We start from the raw sequence: 19,348 nt of genomic DNA on the forward strand, positions 1-19,348 counted from the left end.
AATGACCCAATCTATGACAACAAAGAGAAACCTTTATATGGAGTATAAGTGCTTAGCATCCCATTCCAGGGCTTTGATGAAGTATAGAGGTGGTTGTGCATATCTTGATCGCAATGACCCAATCTATGACAACAAAGAGAAACCTTTCTATGGAGTCTATGAATACAACATAAATGAATATCTTGATTCTAACGATATGGCCCCAACAGCCACTGATCTTTCTAATCTGGGTTGTCCGAACTATCACTATTATTTATCTCCATGACCAGAGATAGGCATGACTGCACTACTCTTGTCCCTGAGAAGGTTAGCAAAGGTTTTGGTAAATTGCCCAACTCAGCAGATGATTTGGCCCTGGACATCCCTGATGTAGCAGCATTATTTGTTCCTCGTGCAGGAGTTGATGTTATACTTCCTCTGGCCTGAGAATTTGAAGGAAGATGATATAACTACTTATCAGCTTCTCTTCATATAGAAATGGTCATATGTATATAGATGCCTGGTTGAGAAGATCATCCTTATAATGGATTGAGTAGTTTAATGCACCTGGCAGAAATCATTTAGCAAGCTCATCGTTGAAAGCTAGATGACCAACTGTCGTAAGGCTTCAGAGGGAGCTATAGAATATTTCAAGAAAGATAACCATGTCAAAGGGCGTTGACTGAGGCAATTCATGACAGCTGATTATGATATGATGTCTAATGATCACATCTTTGTTACTTGAGAAGCAGCATGATTGGCTGACCTTGGTGCATGGACCAAAGTATTAATAGCAGGGTGCAGATACCTTGATGGATATGTTCTGAGCAAGCATATTTTCCCGATGTTCAGAGGGAGATATGATGCTTATCAATGATGTCTGATTAATGACCCTCTCATTTATCAGTATTAGAGGAAGTTATTTTAAAATCAAAGATGGAAGAACCAACCCTGCTACACTATTCCCTGTGAAGGTCTGATGAAATGGTCAAGCTATTGGTTTGTATATGAGTTTCCTAGTGTTCTCAATAAACACCCTATTAGTCATATGTCTCGCTATGAAGACTTTGAGTCAATCTATGGATAAACCTCATATATTTATACCTGTCTATTGAGATATTTTGTGATTTTATGGTCAAATATACACTGCCAGAATCTAAGATCACATGGATATTTTGGCAATACGGTGGGTGGAAAGAGCACATCTATATTTCTGTTGAGCACTATTGAGGCTGCATGCATGGTTTACTATAGTAAATCCGATTGGTTGAGGATGTTTCCTTTGTTCCACTTCTGCTCTCATCATTGGCAACAAGCACCACTATATATATGGTACAGTAGGGAACTATCAAGCCCCATCATTGCAGGATGGATGTATAGGTTACCATCCTCCTCTCAAAGTCTTTTGGTAAGAACAATATCTTCCTTCAGAGAAAGGTTGGGAGTCGTGGAAAGACCCTTTTATGAGGGTCTCGGTTGAACATTGAGCTCTAAGAGCTCCTGGGGGCTTGAGGTACTTTTTGGAGCTATGAGCGACCATAGGGTGAGTGGTTCACCTTCCCCTATGATTGAGGGCCTATGCATAGGATGAGTGGTTCACCTTCTCCTATGGCATATTAGCAGGATGAGTGGTTCACCTTCTCCTACGGACAACCCAGTGAGAGATGCATATAAGCATTTGTTGGTTGTCACGTGTGGACATGTCAGTGGGACATGATTCATCCTTTCCCCACATATAGGATGCTCATTCCCTACGATAAATGGTTGACATATCGATGGGACATGGTTCATCCTTCAACCACAAGTAGTATCCTTCCTACGATTGATTGATTAGCATGCACGTAGAAAGTAGTTCATCCTTTCCCTACTCTCGGTGATTTGCATGCATATAGGATATGGTTTATCCTTTCCCTACAATGATTGTGATATATGATTGTAGGATGTGGTTTATCCTTTCCCTACAATGGTTGTGATATGTGACTATAGTATGTGGTTCATCCTTTCCCTACGTATGGTTGTAAGCAGGATGTGATATATTCTTTCCCTGTTATTGCTTCAGTATCATCCTACCCATGTAGTCAGGGACACATGGGAACTACCTCTCATCTGGCCAATGAGTTGGGAAAAGTGGATAAGGACCATAGCACTACCAATGGACACATCGTGTACTGCAATACTCCCTATGTCTAGGATGCATGATGTTCAAACAAGTTAATCAGCTTGGATCAAGTCCGATTGGGGTTTGACCCCTGGTTATAAGAACTGACTTTTGTTAGTGGAGAGTGGCAAGGTCTTGTGACTCACTCTCGATCAGTTCTTCTTCATTATCTATATCAGTATTCAACAGAGTTGAGATGAGATGCAGAGATCGTGTATGAAGTCAAGATGGCATAATGATGGATGGATTGGCAGGTGGAATTCTTCCTAGTTGAGAGGGAGTGTTAAAATTGGCAACTAGGGCCAAATTCCACTTTGGGCAGCTCATCTGATGAAGATAATCATTGCATTAAGTTCCTCTTCTCGAAAGGATCAAAATCGACCTAAAGATCACCAAATTTGGATAAGGAAAAATATTTATTTATTCAAAAGAAATTCTACAAGTCATAACCTTATCAAGGCGGGAAAATTGAAAATTTGAAATTTTGAATTTGCCTCCAAGTGTCAAGGTCGACTTCACCTCCATAAGGACAAATTGTCATCTCAAATTGTAGATAAGGGCATCCTCCATCCTCATTTCTCACATCCAAGGGCTCCAAAATATGTCTGCACTAGCCTAGCACTAGAAGAAGGACGAAGGGCTAACTTGTTTGGGTTATTCTTCTACCACAGGGCCAAGATGTCTCAAATAGGACAATCACTGGTCTTGAGAAGTCTTTTGGTCATGTTGTATGGGTAATCTTATCATTTCAGGTTTGTTATCAAGATCAGATTGATAGACCAAATTTGTAGGTTGTCTAGAGCACTGTGTAAGGCTGAATCTCCCTCTTGGTGAACCCGCACTTCAGTCTTGTTATTTCAAGAAGGGTCGCAAGCATATACAAGGACAAACAAGGAGGTCGAGATGTATAACAACGTTTAGATCATCCTCTAAAGCCAGTGAAGGGCATCACAATGCTTGTCTAGGAAGGCCGCAATTGAATTAAAGAACTTTGGATCAGTCAAGTAGGGCAATAGTGATTTACAAAAAGCCCTAACCAAACTTCACTACAGATGTCATCTGATCACTGAAACAGAATGCTAGAATTACAGTATTTGATTGAGCCATTTACTTGTGGAGCAGCGACATTGGATCTACAAAATTGGAAAGTCATTTTGACTTTAAGTTATGGTTTCTCTCTCCTTGATGAATATTTGATATTAATAATAAGAAGATTTTATGAACAGTTTTCCCCATCGTGGGGTTTTTCCCTGGCTTGAGCCATATCCTTGTGTTCTCTTGTCTTGGCTTGTCTTCTGCTTCGAACGTTTATGTTCTTTCTTAAGTTACTACCAATGTGATAACGGTTCATGTGACTGAAATGAAATGGATTATCAAATGGGCTACTATGGAAGCTGAAATAATTGTCCTAAGCAAAGAACATGTTAACTAAAAATTAACACAAAAGCATGGTCATTTTGCACGTGACTGTAAAGAAAGAAGAAGAACACCTAGATTTAAAAACAAATCTGATTATAGAAAAAACTCTTCTAAAAATCAAAGAAAAGGGCATCCTAAAAACAAAAAATCCAAGATATAGAAATAATGCAGCAGAAACTCAATCAGAATATTTTCTTGTTTCTGCTCTTTCCAGTTCTTCTTCTGCAGATTCATTTGATAGTTGGTTAGTTGATAGTGGTGCTTCCAAACATTTTACTGGTTACAAAGAAGCACTCTCTAATCTAGTTGAGAGGGAGACTAATTTAAATGTTATCCTTGGAGATAATTCTACTCACCAAGTTAAAGGTTATGGTTCAATTTCATTTCAATTAGATGATGGAAAATCTATTTTTCTGCAAGAATTTTTGTATGTACTTGGTTTGAAAAAGAATCTTGTATCCATATCTGCTCTAGAAGATAAAGGAATGAAAGTTGTTTTTATTAATGGAAAGGTTCGAGAAGCCTTCACTCTTGGATCAAGATGTGAAGGGATTTACAAAGTCAATGGTAAACCCATTCATGCACTAGTCCATGATACCGATCTTCAGTGTGAGCTATGGCACAGAAGATTTGCTCACCTACACTACAAATCCTTACCTCATGTAAGGAAGATGGTTTCTGGAATGTCTGAGATCATAATGGATCATGAAGGAGTTTGCCCAAGATGTGCAAGTGGAAAGCATATAAAGGGACCATTCCCTTCAAGCAGAACAAAAACTAGTCAGGTACTTCAGCTCATACATTCTGATTTATGTGGACCTATGCCTGTTACTTCTCTTGGTGGCTACTTGTATTTCATGATTTTTGTTGATGATTTTTCTCACAAGACATGGATATTCTTTTTGAAAAAGAAAGGGGAAGCATTTGACATGTTCAGAGATTTCAAGGCTCTGATTGAAAATCAAACTAGAAAGTTGATCAAAGCTCTCAAATTTGATAATGGAGGAGAGTTCACCTCCAACGATTTTAATGATCTTTGCAAAGACGCTGAAATAAAAAAAGAAACCACTATGCCATACAATCCACAACAAAATGGCGTGGATGAGAGGAAGAATAGAGCTATTATGGAAGCGGTTAGAGCCATGTTGCACGATTAAAAGCTACCAAAGTTTATGTGGGGAGAAGCTGCAAATATCGTTGTTTATGTGCAAAACATAACTCCTCATCAAGCCTTAAACAATAAGACTCCTGAAGAAGTCTTCACTGGTAAAAGGCCTGAGGTGAGTCATTTGAGAATCTTTGGTTGTCCTGTATACTTCCATGTGCCAAAAGAGAAAAGGAACAAACTGGAAGCTTCAGGTAAGAAAGGTACATTTGTTGGTTATTGTGATAATTCAAAAGCTTATAGAATTTATGTACCTAGTCAAAGAACTATAGAGTTTAGCAAAGACGTAACATTTGATGAAGATGCAGCTCTTAGAAAAGTAAGAGACTCTCCTCCTCCTGCCATTGCTAAAAGACAAGTTGTTAATGAAAAAGAGGTTGCATCTGAGTCTGAACCAGAACTTGAGAATGAGCTTGTTAATAATCCAATGGGTTCCATGGATCCTCTAGATCCTCCACCACATGATCCTCCTACCAGAAAGAGACCACGATGACTGCGAGATACCTTGCAAGACATTGAACAACATGCTGCCCCAAGAGGAATGTTCAGAGAAAGTAAGAAGCCAAGTTGGTTTCAAGGGTATGTCGCTGCCATGAGCAACATCATTCAGGTAGAACCATGCACCTTTGAAGAAGCAGCGAAAGAACAAGTCTGGAAAGATACCATGACTGAAGAATACGATTCCATCATCCAGAATGATGTCTAGGAAGTGGTTCCTAGACCTCAAGGTAAATCTGTTGTCACTTCCAAATGGTTGTTTAAGATTAAACATGGTGCAGATAGTAGTATTGAAAAATATAAGGCTAGATTTGTAGCTAGAGGTTTCTCTCAGAAAGAGGGAATAGATTATGATGATATTTTTGCACTTGTAGCTCGATATACTACTATTCGATTTGTTGTCGCCTTAACTGCAAGCCAGGGATGGACTCTTCACCAAATGGATGTGAAAATTGCTTTATTGCATGGCTTCCTCAAGGAAGAGGTATTTGTGGAATAGCCACAAGACTTTGAAGAGCATGACAAGGAAACTCATGTATGCAGACTAAAGAAAGCCTTATATGGGTTGAATCAAGTTGCAAGAGCTTGGTATGCTCGCATTGATAGCTACCTGATAAAGCTTGGTTTCATAAAAAGCAGTGCAGACCCAAACCTCTACTTCAAGACAGTCCAAGGGATACCTTTGATTTTGATTTTGTATATTGATAATTTATTCTTGACAGGAGGAGAACCTTTTATCCTCCAGTGTAAGACGGAGTTAGCTTTTGAATTTGAAATGAAAGACCTTGGTTTGATGCATTACTTTCTAGGTCTAGAGGTCTAGCAAGACCTGGTGAAATTTATCTTTCTCAAATAAAATATGTTGTTAAGCTTCTTGAAAGATTTGCTATGGTCGAATGTAAGTCCATGCATACTACTATGGAAATGAACTTTAAGAATTTATGTAGCAAAGTTGCAGGACCTAATCTAGCAAATCCCACAAAGTATAGACAACTCATTGGTGCTTTGATGTTTTTGGTAAACACTGGGCCTGACATATGCTTTGTTGTAAACACTTTAAGTCAGCATATGATTGATCCCTTTCATGCCCACTGGATTGCTACAAAACATGTACTCAGATACTTGCATGGAACTATCAATCTAGGATTGAAATATACTGCTAAAAATGTAAGACTTCATGGATATACTGATGTTGATTGGGTAAGTAACTATGTTGATAGAAAGAGCACTTTTGGGTGTTGCTTTAGCTCGGGATCTACCATGATCTCTTGGATAAGTAGAAAGCATAAATTTGTTGCACTGAATAGTTGTAAACACTTTAATTCAGCATATCACTGATCCCTTTCATGTCCACTGGATTGTTGCAAAACATGTACTCAGATACTTGCATGGAACTATCAATCTAGGATTGAAATATATTGTTAAAAATGTAAGACTTCATGGATATACTGATGTTGATTGGGCAGGTAACTTTGTTGATAGAAAGAGCACTTTTGGGTGTTGCTTTAGCTTGGGATCTACCATGATCTCTTGGATGAGTAGAAAGCAGAAGTTTGTTGCACTGAGTACAGTTGAAGCTGAGTACATTGCTGCTAGCATGGCTAGTTGTGAGGCAGTTTGGTTGAGAAAATATTTTGGGGAACTATTTGAGCAAGTTCCAAACACAACAGTTATATATTGTGACAATAAGAGTGGGATTCGTCTTGCAGAAAATCTTGTGTTTCATGACAAGTCCAAGCATATTGAGATCAAGTATCACTATATCCGGGATATGGTGCAGAGAGGAGCAGTGAGGCTCCATCACATCTCCACTGATGATCAGATAGTTGACATTCTTACCAAGCCTTTACCGAAAGGAAAGTTCTTGGTTTTTAGAGAGCAGCTTGGACTTATGGACGTGACCCTTCCGGAAAGTGGTCACAGCTAATCGAGAACATATGGAATCCACTTTAAAATCAAATCAATCATGATTATGTAAGTAAAGAATTAATATTTTTATCCTTACTGGTATTATTATTATTATGATACTACTATTTATAAAACAAAGTCTAAAATCATTCACCTTTAATGGATTAATAAAAACGATTTCTCTCATGGAATAAGTAAATTAAATTGAGAATCTCTTACTTGGAAAATTGAACCTCTCTTGGAATAAAATAGTAACTCCACACTTAAGAGAATGTAACTCTCCCTCTCTAATTCAATGTATAGCAAAAGTCTAACTCCTCCTCATTAAATGCACTTGTAACTCCCTCATTCAATTCAATTTGTAACTCTCACCAAATATTCTCTCATGTTTAAGTGTAGCTCTCAATCCCTAATTCGAATTGTAACTCCTCAAGACAAGTGTACCTCTCTCTCTATTCTCGGGATGAGTTACACTTCTCCTCAAATAACTCCTCCCTCATGGAATTCAATTCTCCTATTATTGGCTCAAGGCATGAATTCATTTTGTAACTCCTATCCTTTCTCATCTATTTAAGCAAAAGCAAGTGAGAGTTGAGAGAAGCATGTTCATTGTGAAGAAAGAGGGCTAGTGTTGAGTTTGTGCAAGAGAAGTGTGAGAGCAAGTGAAGAGTAAGAACAAGAGAAGAGCTAGAGCAAGTGTGAAGGACAAGATTTGATCAAGAGAATGAGATCTTAAAGAAAAGAGCAAGAGCACTTCAGTTGCAAGTTGATTAAGCATTGGTGACTTTAGTTCATTATCATTCTCTCTCTCTATCTCTTTGTACTCTGCTGAACAATTGAAAAAATCTAATAGAAGATGAATCATTTGGGTTTTCCCCTTGTGGATTTTTCATTGGTCATTGGACCTAACTCTCTGTGTCTTATATTTGTGTTTGGTTGTCTTCATATGATTCTTAAGTTATGTTCTATCTACAATTGCTAATCTAAAAAAATTTGAAGAAGAAATCTGCATTCTAAGTAATTGCAACAGCATAGAAAATTCAGTTTTCTGCGAAGTACATTCAATTTTCTACAAAGTACATTCAGTTCCATTCAAATTTCTGCAAAGTACATTTAGTTTTCTACATAAAACTTACAAGTTTCTACAAAGAATTTTTAAATTTCTGCATGGAACTTTCAGATTGTAACAGTTATTTCACCTCATTTGACATGTATAAATAGAGGGTGTGATGTCTCATTTTCTCCACCAAGCAAGAGCAAGTTTCTTCTCTCTCTATCATTTCTCTTACTCCTCTTGGACAATTGCACGTGTGGATCAGGAAGGTCGCAACAGCAGCAAAAAGGCCATAGAAGTTGCAGGAAGGCCACTGGTTGTAGGTGAAACAAGGCTAAAGAAGGGCTAAAGGAGCTGACCTCAAAGGACAGCAAGTTGGCCAAGTTTGACTAGAATTTTGACTTGGATATTAGCACAGATTTCTGGACAAATATCTGATTTGTAAACCTTGCTAAAGAATAATTTCTCCTAAGAAAAGTTGTTGGGTTTTCTCCCAAGGTTGGGTTTCCCAGGGTAAAATTATTGTCTCTATTGTGCATGGTTGTCTTTCTGTGATCTTTACTGTTTCCATTGCATTTACAATTGATATTTTTTTAAGCGCAATTATTAAATGATAGTAGTGGCATAAAATATTGGTTGAATATCATTAGGAAAAAAATGAATCTACCGCAATATTGCATAGAAATTCAACAAAAATTTGGAACATTTTGGTTAGGCATTTCAATAATTTGGCACAAAATTCTATTCATGTAGCATTCGCTGCATTCACCTTATCAATTTTTGTTTTTACTTTCCCCTGATGTTCACCTTTAATTTTTCTAAGGACCAAACATTATAGCTATTATCTTCTCAGCAATTTTGTATGGGTGTCATTCGGCTTCATTGTTATTTAGCATTTGTGTTGATTTGTGTAGCTTGGGAGGTACTCCCACAACCCCTAGGGTACTAGGTTTGTGAGGATTTGACCCACAAAAATGGTTTGTGGACAGTGTACCCAAGCAGTGTGCTTTATACTCAAAGTTGTGGGTGCAAGACCATGTGGAAAACTTGATTGTTTATTCATTGGATGCATGAGGGGCACCCTTGAAGGGCTATAGGGCACCTAAGGCTTCGATGATGTGGTGAAAGAACCAACGAAAGAATCTCATTTCTTATGATAGTTGGGGTTTTTTCAAGATAGTTCAAGTCGACTTGGGCTTAAGTCATTCCCCTTGAGGGCTAATCATTACCCTCATAGAAACCTAAAAGAAGAGATAAGGAGTTCGTTGGAGATCAATCCAAATACATTCTCTCATGTGATTTGCTCAAGAACAAGTGTGAATTATCTCAGGTTGACACAGAACTTAAGGAGGACGAAATGTGCGCAAGAGTGGTGTGTCTTATGTCTATTGAGAAGTCCGAGTTTCCACAAGATTGATGGAGAAGCGTCTCTGTAATTTCCAGTGTTGCGAAAATCGCGATATTATTGCAATATAATTAGAAAATCACAATTTTTTGACTTTGGCGATATTATCGCCCGATTTTTATGTTAAATTTTTTTTTTTTGCGAAAAAATTGCAACAACTTGAAAAAATCGCGATTTTTTCGTAAAAATCGCGACTTTTTGGGAAAACCCTTAAAAAAAAACAAAAAAAAAACTTCGATTTTTTTATGAGGAGGAGCAACAGGAGGAGGAGGTGACACAACCTACCCAGGCTACCCCTGTCACCAGTAGAGGACGTGGTCTACATCCTGTAGCTCCTAGTTCTTCAGCTTCTAGAGCACAACAGCGTCCACTGCCAACTCCACCAGCATCTACATCTAGACGGAAAGGGAAAGCTATTGCATTTTCTTGAAAGAGGTGCAGAGGAAATCAGTAGCATTAGACTTTAGTTATTCGGTTCATTTCATTGTATATGACATTATGACTCATGATATGAGATACATTATTATATTTTTTGTTGATATTTTGAGGCTGAGTTGGGACTCAGGAGTCAGGACTTACTATTCAGGACATGATTCACTGTTATGTGTGATGTAGCACTAGAAATGATATTACACATCTTATTTATTAGTTCTTTTATCATATTTATGTGTCAATGTATTTATTTTATGTTGTACATGCTTTAGATATTAAAAAAATTGAAAAAAAATAATATTTTTGTATTTTACAATTATTTCCCGATTTTTACCGATTTTTTCCCAATTTTTTCCGATTTTTTCCCCTCGCCGATAATATCCCAATAATGATAACTGCAACATTGGTAATTTCAGCCTCAAGTAACTTGTTTTCTGTGCATGGTTTGAGGGGTAATTCTCCGTGGTTTGTGCCGTAGATTAGGGCTCTTTCTATGCATGTTCAGCCAGCCGTGTAAGTGCCCTAATAGTCTATCCCAAGTTCTGTGATTTTCGCTTTGTTTCTGTTCATAGAAAAGAGGGCCAAGACCCTAGAAAAGTGAGGTGAAGTCTGGTTTTAAGGCAACAGATCCTGAAGATTATAGAGCAGGGTTTAGGTGCGTTGACTGATCCTCTAGAGGAGCCAAGATACTCTCTTGTGTGGACAGAAGAGTATGAGCTAAAGGTTACAGTGTGAGGAGGCACGCTGAAGGTAGTGTGGCTGACTTGAAGTGAAGAGATGTGGGCAGAATCGTTGGAGAGAAGTGCTGAAGTGGACTGGTTGAATGTCTGTCCATAGGAGTTTGGACAGCATGTCATCTAGCTCTAGTTCAGTCATCCTATAAGTTGTTAAGGGGCCGAGTGAGGGCTGATCTGTGTAAGCCCTAAGTTCTGTGGTTGGTGTGACAAATTGCAGATGTGTCGGCAGATTTTCTAGATGCCCTAAGGACAGTAAAGCAATGGACATTCGTTGTTAAGTGGGCTGTGCAGGAAGCCCTAAGTCTGTCATCTTTGGATGAGCAATGAAGATAGTGTGAGGACAGAATTGTATACCCTAAGGACTGATATTTTGGAGCAACTAGAATTCAGTCAAGAGGGTCATTTGGTGATGCCCTGGTTTGGTGAATGCAAGTGGGCATATCACTGATATGTGGGAAGATTTGTGAAAACCCAAAGTGCATTGAATGCAGGAGGTTATTCAGTGTTGTGTGGGAAGTTGACAAGAAGCGCTAAGTTCTGTCATCCTAGGAGCAGAAAGGAGACAGTTAGTGGGCAGATCCTTGAAGCCCTATTTCAGTGATTTGATGTGTGACAAATCAGTGATAAGAGGGCTCCGTATGGAGCAGCCCTGTCATTGTTAGAGGGCAGAAGTTGAAGTCCCTAAGAGCAGGCATCTTGGAGGAGCAAGAGGGTTGCTAGAGGGCGCTTTGTTGAGCCTATGTTCATTCATTCTAGAAGCAGCTAGAAGATTGATAGAGGCAGATTTGTCAGCTGAAGATGCAAGCATTATATAGTTGCAGAAGTCTTGTGAGCAGTAGAAGAGGTGGCAAAGGACCTGCCAGAATTGTTCAAGGTACATGGACTGAAAGGGCTGAGTTGAGCGCTCCTTCAGCAAGTAAGTCAAGTGTATCTTGTTCAACGGTGGTTTGATAGTTGTTGACATCAAGCCCAGTTGATCTTGTATCAGGGCTAATTGTAAGGGCCATGATCCCTAGTACAAGAGCCCTAGCTTGTTGTATTAAAGATTGTAATATAACAAGTTTCAGGTTAAAAATTGTCTTGTGTACTACATTGATTCAGTGTTGTACATTTAAAATCGTGCAAAGTGCTTGTGTTGTGGCATTTTAGTGTGTTTGTGTTCGTGATCTTAGACATAGACCTGATTCTGAAGTGTTGAGGAAAAATCAACAATTTGAACTTGTGGGTTTGCCCGGTGTTGTTTGAACACATAGGCCTTCATGATGTTGTTTTGTTGCCCAGACAATGTCTGAGTGATTTGATCCCTCTCTGTGTTTGATATATCTAGGGTTAAGATGGATCTAGGTTGGTTATGATTAAAGCACATATATTTTTTTTAAATAAATTTTAATGTAAAAAGTTGACATGATGTGAACATTAACTCGCTCATGACTATCACCACCCCACTAGAGGTAGAATGCACCACAAAACACACATCTAAGCTCCTACAATTATATTTTCCATGTTCCACACCCATGTATCAATACCCCCACATCATATCATTCAATGCATGTCTTTTTCAATAAATTCATGAAATAAATGTTTATGTTCAGATATTTTTTTAGCTCTAATATAAGAAAACCATTTAAAATTAACCTAAGCTTTAATCCTTACCAAACAATTGTTCATACCATTTTTATTCTTGCTCTCAACTAATGTCCGTGAAAGCTTCTGAACTGCAAGCACTCAACTACTGAGTTGCTTATTTCGTGAATGGTTCACCTGATTCAACCTAACTTTTAATCTCTATATAACAACTGTTCATACCAATTTTATTCTCGCTCAAGCAACACCAGCAGCAGCTTCTGAACTCTGAGTACACAACTACTGATTTGCTTATTTCATCAACAATGAAATCTTCAGTCTGAACTCCATGAAACCTGCACTCTGAACTCTCTTAAATCTGCTGCACCCTGAACGATGTGAAATCTTCACTCTGAACACCATGACAGTCATCCCGAATTCCATGAGGAATGCCAGGCACAGCGTGTTTGCCACACACCCACACACAGCAATGTCAGGCTCGGTGTGCTTACACAAGAGTTCCAAGCTCTTCTCTTTGAAGTTTGAACTTAATGACAAATTTTATGAGACCTTTTTGCACTGACAATTTTTCCAAATTTTATCTGTACAAATCTAAACTTGAATTTGAGCCACCTGACTTTGGTCCTAATCATGGTACACATTAAGTTGGGATCATTTGCTAAAAGTGTCTCATCATAATATCATATAATATAAAGTTACCAATGTGGAAAAAGTCGAAGTCGGGATTAAATCGGCAAGGGTCCAGAAGTTGAAAAAGTCGTTAAAGTCGGGAGTTTTTTGAAAAAGTCAGCAAAATTAAAAAAATACAAAAATATTCATTTTTAAAAAATCCCGACTTTTTCAATAAAATCCCAATTTTTTCAAAAAAAAAAAAAAAAACGTTAAAGAAACTACCTCATTCACGACTTTTTGGAAAAAGTCCCAATTTAATCCCGACTTTTTCGATTTAATCCTGACTTTTTCAACTGGGAAAAAACAGCAAAAAATCGGCCAGCCAAAAAAATCGCATTTTGGGGATTTAATGCTGATTTTTTCCCGACTTTTTCCACACTAAACTAACTGGTGTAAGCGTTCAGTTTTGCATCTCATTTGTCTAAGACTAGAAAATGATATATTACAATTATTTCCATCCTTATTGGCCCAGCCATATTCTAGAGCAAACTCTGATACCTTTACAAGTTGTAATCTTAGTTTTGGGTATAAGGCATACAAGAATAGTAGTTTTGACAATAAGGACAAATTATCTTCCTTCCCTCTATCAATCAGCTAGAGTACAGATTTGAAATCCATTTAAACTAGGTTGGCATTTGGCAATCAACCATTATCACAGAATAATGACATGCCTTGCTTGAAATCATTGTGCATTGAATTCAAGACTTAGGGCTTGGGGAATTATCTTTTCATCTTTTTGGTCTACTTTGCAAAAAAAAATTATAGTTTTACAGCTAGATGGAAAGTTGCATTGTGATAATCCCGCTTAGCAATATTGCTAAGGGAAATATAAATCTTGCCCAATTTTGTCTTATTTCATGTTCGCACTTAGGAGATGTAAGTTTGGAGGGCCCACATGAATTTTGGGATTAAGTGGGGGCCCGATCATTAGGAAGGAAGGGAAATATTGCGGCTCTAGTGGAGCGTGGGGGCCACCCCATGGAGAATTATGGCCCACATGTGGAGTACGCTCGCATTGGAGTGAAGTTGGTGGGTGAAAGTCGAGTTGGACCCACATGGGCATCTTGGAGGCTCTTTGATAAAAGAACACGAGGCACTCATTTTGGTCATTTATTCATCTATTCAGAAATCTTGTATTTGACATAGCACATTTGAGCTGAAGGCAAGTCTGCAAGTGTTATTTAGCACATGAGTGTCTCCGAGCAGAGAGCTCAACCCTTGCTTCAGTGGAATTCAAGTACCAGTGCAAGGAGGGAGTTTCATGCAGTTATGATTGTTCCAGCAGTGGGAGTGCGAGTTTGTGGGGAGCAGACACTAGCAATAGCGCGGGGCCTGCGTAGTGCTTGGAGGAGGCACACTTGGAAGTTGCGGAGTGAAGGAAGTTTGGGCCTGAGATTTGAGGAGGAGTCTGGAAGAGCCCTTGATTGGAGTTTGCAATTATTTTGGGGAACTTTCCAGCGCTTTCGAAGAACAAAAAAACACAGTTGCAAGTTACATCTTCTGCTTGTGGAGAACGGGCCAAGCATTTGGTGGCAATTTTAGAGTGTCAAAACTAGGACAAACCCTTTCTGGGTTTTTTTAGGTTTTTGACAAGAACCTCAGAATTAATTTGGCAGAATTTTCTGGGCAAATTTGAGGGGTCAAACAGGGGTCCCAATTCAGCCAGTAACTAGAGGAACTAGGGAAATTTGGGCGAAATTCCAGGGTCAATAGTTGGCCAATTCCTTCGTGGGTTTTTGTGGGTTATTGGTGGAGAGCCCGGGGTTAAATTCTCGGAATTTTCAGAGCACCAGAGGAGGCCCTAGCAACCATTCTACATAGCCAACAGCACACTTTCTGGGCATTTCAGCGTAGAGCCAAGGAGAACCAGCTAGCACTCTTGGAGGAGATCTCATATTCATCACTTGGGCTTAGCTAGCTTGCCTAGGGCAAGCCCAGGTGCATACTTTCCAGGCACCTATTGTACTTCATGATTTATTAATAAAATGGCTCAGCAACGCAGTTTTTGGCTTTAAAATGGTGTTTTGATGGTTTGAGTAATTTTCTGTGTTTTTGCTATGTTTGCTTTGTGTATCATTGTAAATTTCCATTAGGAATATTACATGCATATACATGTATTGGTGGAGAACTACTCCTTTAACTAATTCAGCTTTATAACAATGATGAATGCATACCATGTATATGGCATGGATTTCTGGCTTTCACACAGCAACTCTTGCATGCTTGGAATGGACACCTGCATATAAATAAACATAAGAAAAACTATATTCATCAAGTCAGATATCATTCTTACTGAACTTGCAAACATGTATAAAACATAATTTTTAAAGTTTGCTACAATCACTGCATTGCTTTCTATTAGAAGGCACACGTTGTATTAAAAAAATACCATGGAGTCATAACAAAAATATCAAACTCACATTCAGAACAGCAACTTGTGTGTAGCAGCATAGTATATTTCATTGTACCATGGAGTCATAATAAAAATATCAAACTCACATTCAGAACAGCAACTTCTATGTAGCAGCATAGCATATTTCATCAAAATGCCTCAGCAAGACTTTCTCAATATTTCTGCCAAGGCACTCGTGCCTTCAAACAATATAAATAAAAAAAGCAATAACCTTTTAAAGAACATCCATTTCTGGATATACTAATAACTGGATAGAGATTAACAGGCAGTTATAGGCGATATGGATCTTTACCTTGTCTAGGAAAGAATATTAGTTTTTGATGCTCAAACACGGTACTCCAAATGATTTCCATCTCCTAGACATTAGGGTTTCCTATTTTCTAAGACCTATTTTTAGATTTTCAATGGATTAGTGATTAGCCATCGGTTCTTTTATTTCCTACTTTTAGGGACTCTCTGTTTTAGACTGTCTATTTTTAATGGTTCCATTTTTACATTGCGGTTGACTGTTTGACTGGTGATCAGTTGTCAATGAGTTATTTGCAATTAATAATGAGATTAACACTTTAATTAGAGAGAATATTCTCTCCACTATTGTGCCTCACTCCTCATGCAAAAGTTAGCCTATCTGGAGAGGGAAAGTCAGATTTTTACCAGTTTGCTTGAAAGTTGACATACACTAGTGAAACCTTAGGGAGATGTTCTTTAATGGGAGACCTTCCTTGTATTAGAGTGTCAATTTAAGAGAGTTAAGCATGTCATTTGTTATCTTCTTTATCTGCCAGTTGTCTTCTTCCGCTACTTTGTTGCTTGAGATGAGCACGTGGTGGATTAAAGGGCAAGTTGACTTCAGAAGACTGCCCATGTCGAGTGCCTACATTCTAAGGGTGCTTCTATCTTGTTTTGTATTATTGTAATCATTCTTTTGAAGTTAATGACACATTATGTGATTGCCATTACAGATTTTGAGTACATCAATTTGATCTACAGCACCAGTATTGCCCGTTACTTGGTGGAATGATCTGAAATTCAGATAAATTCTGTTTCTACACCTGATCGATACCTCTATGGTCTTAGCTAATGAAGTTTTGATTGTTGTTTCATAAGATTTTAAGTTTCAACTTTCACTTAAATATTTGAGTTTGGATACCCATATCATGAATTGAAATTTTAACATGATATGAAACTCTTCATCCAGTGAATGGAAATAGCAGCGACCTGTGAGAGGGAGTTGACTCTGCAGAGGATTCAACAAGTGTGAGGCCCAACAAGTTTTAATGTCTGGAGCAACCCATGCCTGACAAAGACACGCAGCCCTGTGAGAGGTTGAATTGTTTCGTATGACTGTGAATGACTGATATCATGTGTTGGAAGTTGCAGATTTATTTTGGCTGAACTGTATTGTTTAAGTTGAGATCCAACAAATTGCATAAATGGCAAACTTCAGAATATCAGGGCTCGGAGAATGTGACATGTTGACCATTGAAGTGTACTTGAAGACTCCATGCCCAAGGATATGTCAGAGGATTCTTGTACCTGCAGAGTTCAGATATCATCAGAGCTTCTAAATTCTTTCTTTTCTCTTTGCTTCTCTATTGTACTCAGATTCTACAAGCCCTACAGGGATATTGTAAAGTGATGCTAGCATGATGAAATCGAGTCATGTAACAGGCCTAGGTAGCTTAAGACTTTGATATCAAGTGAGTTCGCTCTAGGAGTTTTTTTTACTTGGTTATATATTTGTGCTTTTCAGCACTTAATTAACTGAGTTTTTTCTCCTAGACAGAACCCCAAAGCTGGAGTGTGGCTCGATAGCGAAGCCTTAAGTGAATCCTAGTGTCTAAAGTCAATGTATATTACCATGTTAGATCACACAAAGTTTCGCATAATTTTATTAGGTCTAGGGGTCAATTTTAAAATTTTTCAAATTTCCTGTCGAACAGAAATTTTAAATTGTCCATGTAAATTGTAATAATTGATGTCTAGAGAAGTTGTGGGGGGTGTGAGTGGTAAAATTGGATCTATCCCTCAACTTTCTACTAAGACACGCTTAGAGGGGTAAAAAATAAATTATAGACCCTCAAAACCCACTTTTCCTAAATTTTGGGGAAAATGTGGCAATAAAATAGCCCAGAAATAAATAAAATGGAGAAAAATAAGAAAACTCCATAAGACAAAATGACTTGGAAATTATCTCAAGTCAAAAGGTAACTCAAGAGGCAATTAAATGGTGATTGGGCACATGACATCATCCAAGAGATTAAGCACATGAGGAAAATCGAATTCTTTGCTAGAAATATGGAAGTCGAATCTCCTAGGTGGCAGCATGAAAGGGTCAACGAATTAATGGCAGATTTGATTGCTACTTTTGTGGAGATATGTCTCCACTTCACTACAGTCCACTATCCACATGTGGCAGTCGTACTTCACACCAGCCTCAAACGCATATCTCCAAGGCAGCTCCACGCATTCCATGACAGCGTGTACACATCACATATTGGGGTCAGCCTTGGGAGGTGTCATCCACATGACGAGTTGATGAGATTTGATGAGGAGTTAGCTCCTTTCTTCACAAATAAAATCCTACACATGGCAGCATGAGTTCTACACAAAGGAAATACATTGGGCAGCAAGAGGATTTCAACTTGCACATGTGTCATAGCAGCTCTCTCTTGGGATTTGATTTTCCTTTCCTTGGGATCATCTCCATCTACACTTGTCACATAGTTTCTCTCTTGGGATTGGCTCCCATTTCTCTATTTAAATGAGACTTGTACTCTAATTTTGTATTCTTGATACGAAATCTTGTGCTTGTGGAAGCTTTGCTCTTCTATATTCTTAATACAATAAAGACTTTGGGGTTACATTTGAGGTGTTGTTCTTCTTGAGCAAGGTAATATCTTGATCATTGCTTCAATTCTTCTACTTATGTTGTTATGCTACTATTTCCATTATGCTTCTAGAGTTATGTTAATGTAGAGTTAGCTTACATTGGCATGAGGTTAAGAGATTTGCTTTAGATAGAGAAGACTTTAGTTGATTTTCCTATAAATCTCTACAATTTTATTATCATTGCATGTTGCTAAACCCATAATAAGCTTGTGTGAAGTTGTGTTGAAGACATTTATGAATCATACTTCAAGAGTGAGGGGAAGTTCTAGGAGGAACCATCCCACTTTTGAGAATGCTTATGGAAGTTCCCGCATTTGCCTAATCTCAAATTCTCATCATTTGAAATTGTTTTGCAAGGATCCTAGTCTTGGCTCGTAGTCAAGTCGCATTTATTTAAATCATTTACTTCAGACTATTGTCCTTACAATTGTTTCATTTTGTTATTAAGAGCATGAAGATGGCTAGACAAGGTGAAGAGTTCCACTCGCATCCCTTGGTCTAGCCCTTTGTAGGATTCGGGGATTCGAGTGTCAGATTCAGACACGTTGACCTGCTGGAACAGGACACGTAGGATTCGTTATATATTATTTTATTAAAAAATATATATATATATATATATATATATTAAAAATTAGATATTTCTTACACAAATTCTAATTAATCATACAAATTCATTGATTTCAAACATAGATCTTCATTTATAGCATGCATAGTACATACAAAATTCAAATACATGTCAGTAGTTACATAAATCATGATTCATAATTCATAAATGGAAGACAACTTACAACTACAAGATAGTAAGATAAAGACACTGACAACTGTAGTTTTCTCATTAAGTCATCAAATCAAAATGTGTTACATAGGTAGTGTTGGTGCAATGCCAATGGCAAATAGAAATAGAAAATATAAAACAACTACATGTATACAAGCCTCAAGGCAATAGGTATCCATCAATCCTCAGAGTCATCATCAGAATCAGCATCAATGTCCTCATCATCATGGTCACCACTGCTCTCCTCTGCATCCTCC

General features: G+C 38.1%; 1 protein-coding gene across 1 annotated transcript in view; it reads right to left on the reverse strand.

The window, feature by feature from the left end:
* LOC149159277 (uncharacterized) overlaps positions 1-19,348 on the reverse strand; it is a 114,057-nt gene that overhangs the window by 84,025 nt on the left and 10,684 nt on the right. Inside the window, exon 2 of the mRNA XM_089436436.1 lies at positions 15,186-15,247. Coding sequence (XP_089292562.1) covers positions 15,186-15,247 — 62 coding nt within the window. The remainder of the gene's footprint in view (positions 1-15,185; positions 15,248-19,348) is intronic.

The sequence above is a fragment of the Pinus tabuliformis genome, chromosome 5_2 (genome assembly GCF_031772625.1).
Source record: "Pinus tabuliformis cultivar Carrire ecotype Pingquan chromosome 5_2, CPIR1, whole genome shotgun sequence".
Taxonomy (NCBI): domain Eukaryota; kingdom Viridiplantae; phylum Streptophyta; class Pinopsida; order Pinales; family Pinaceae; genus Pinus; species Pinus tabuliformis.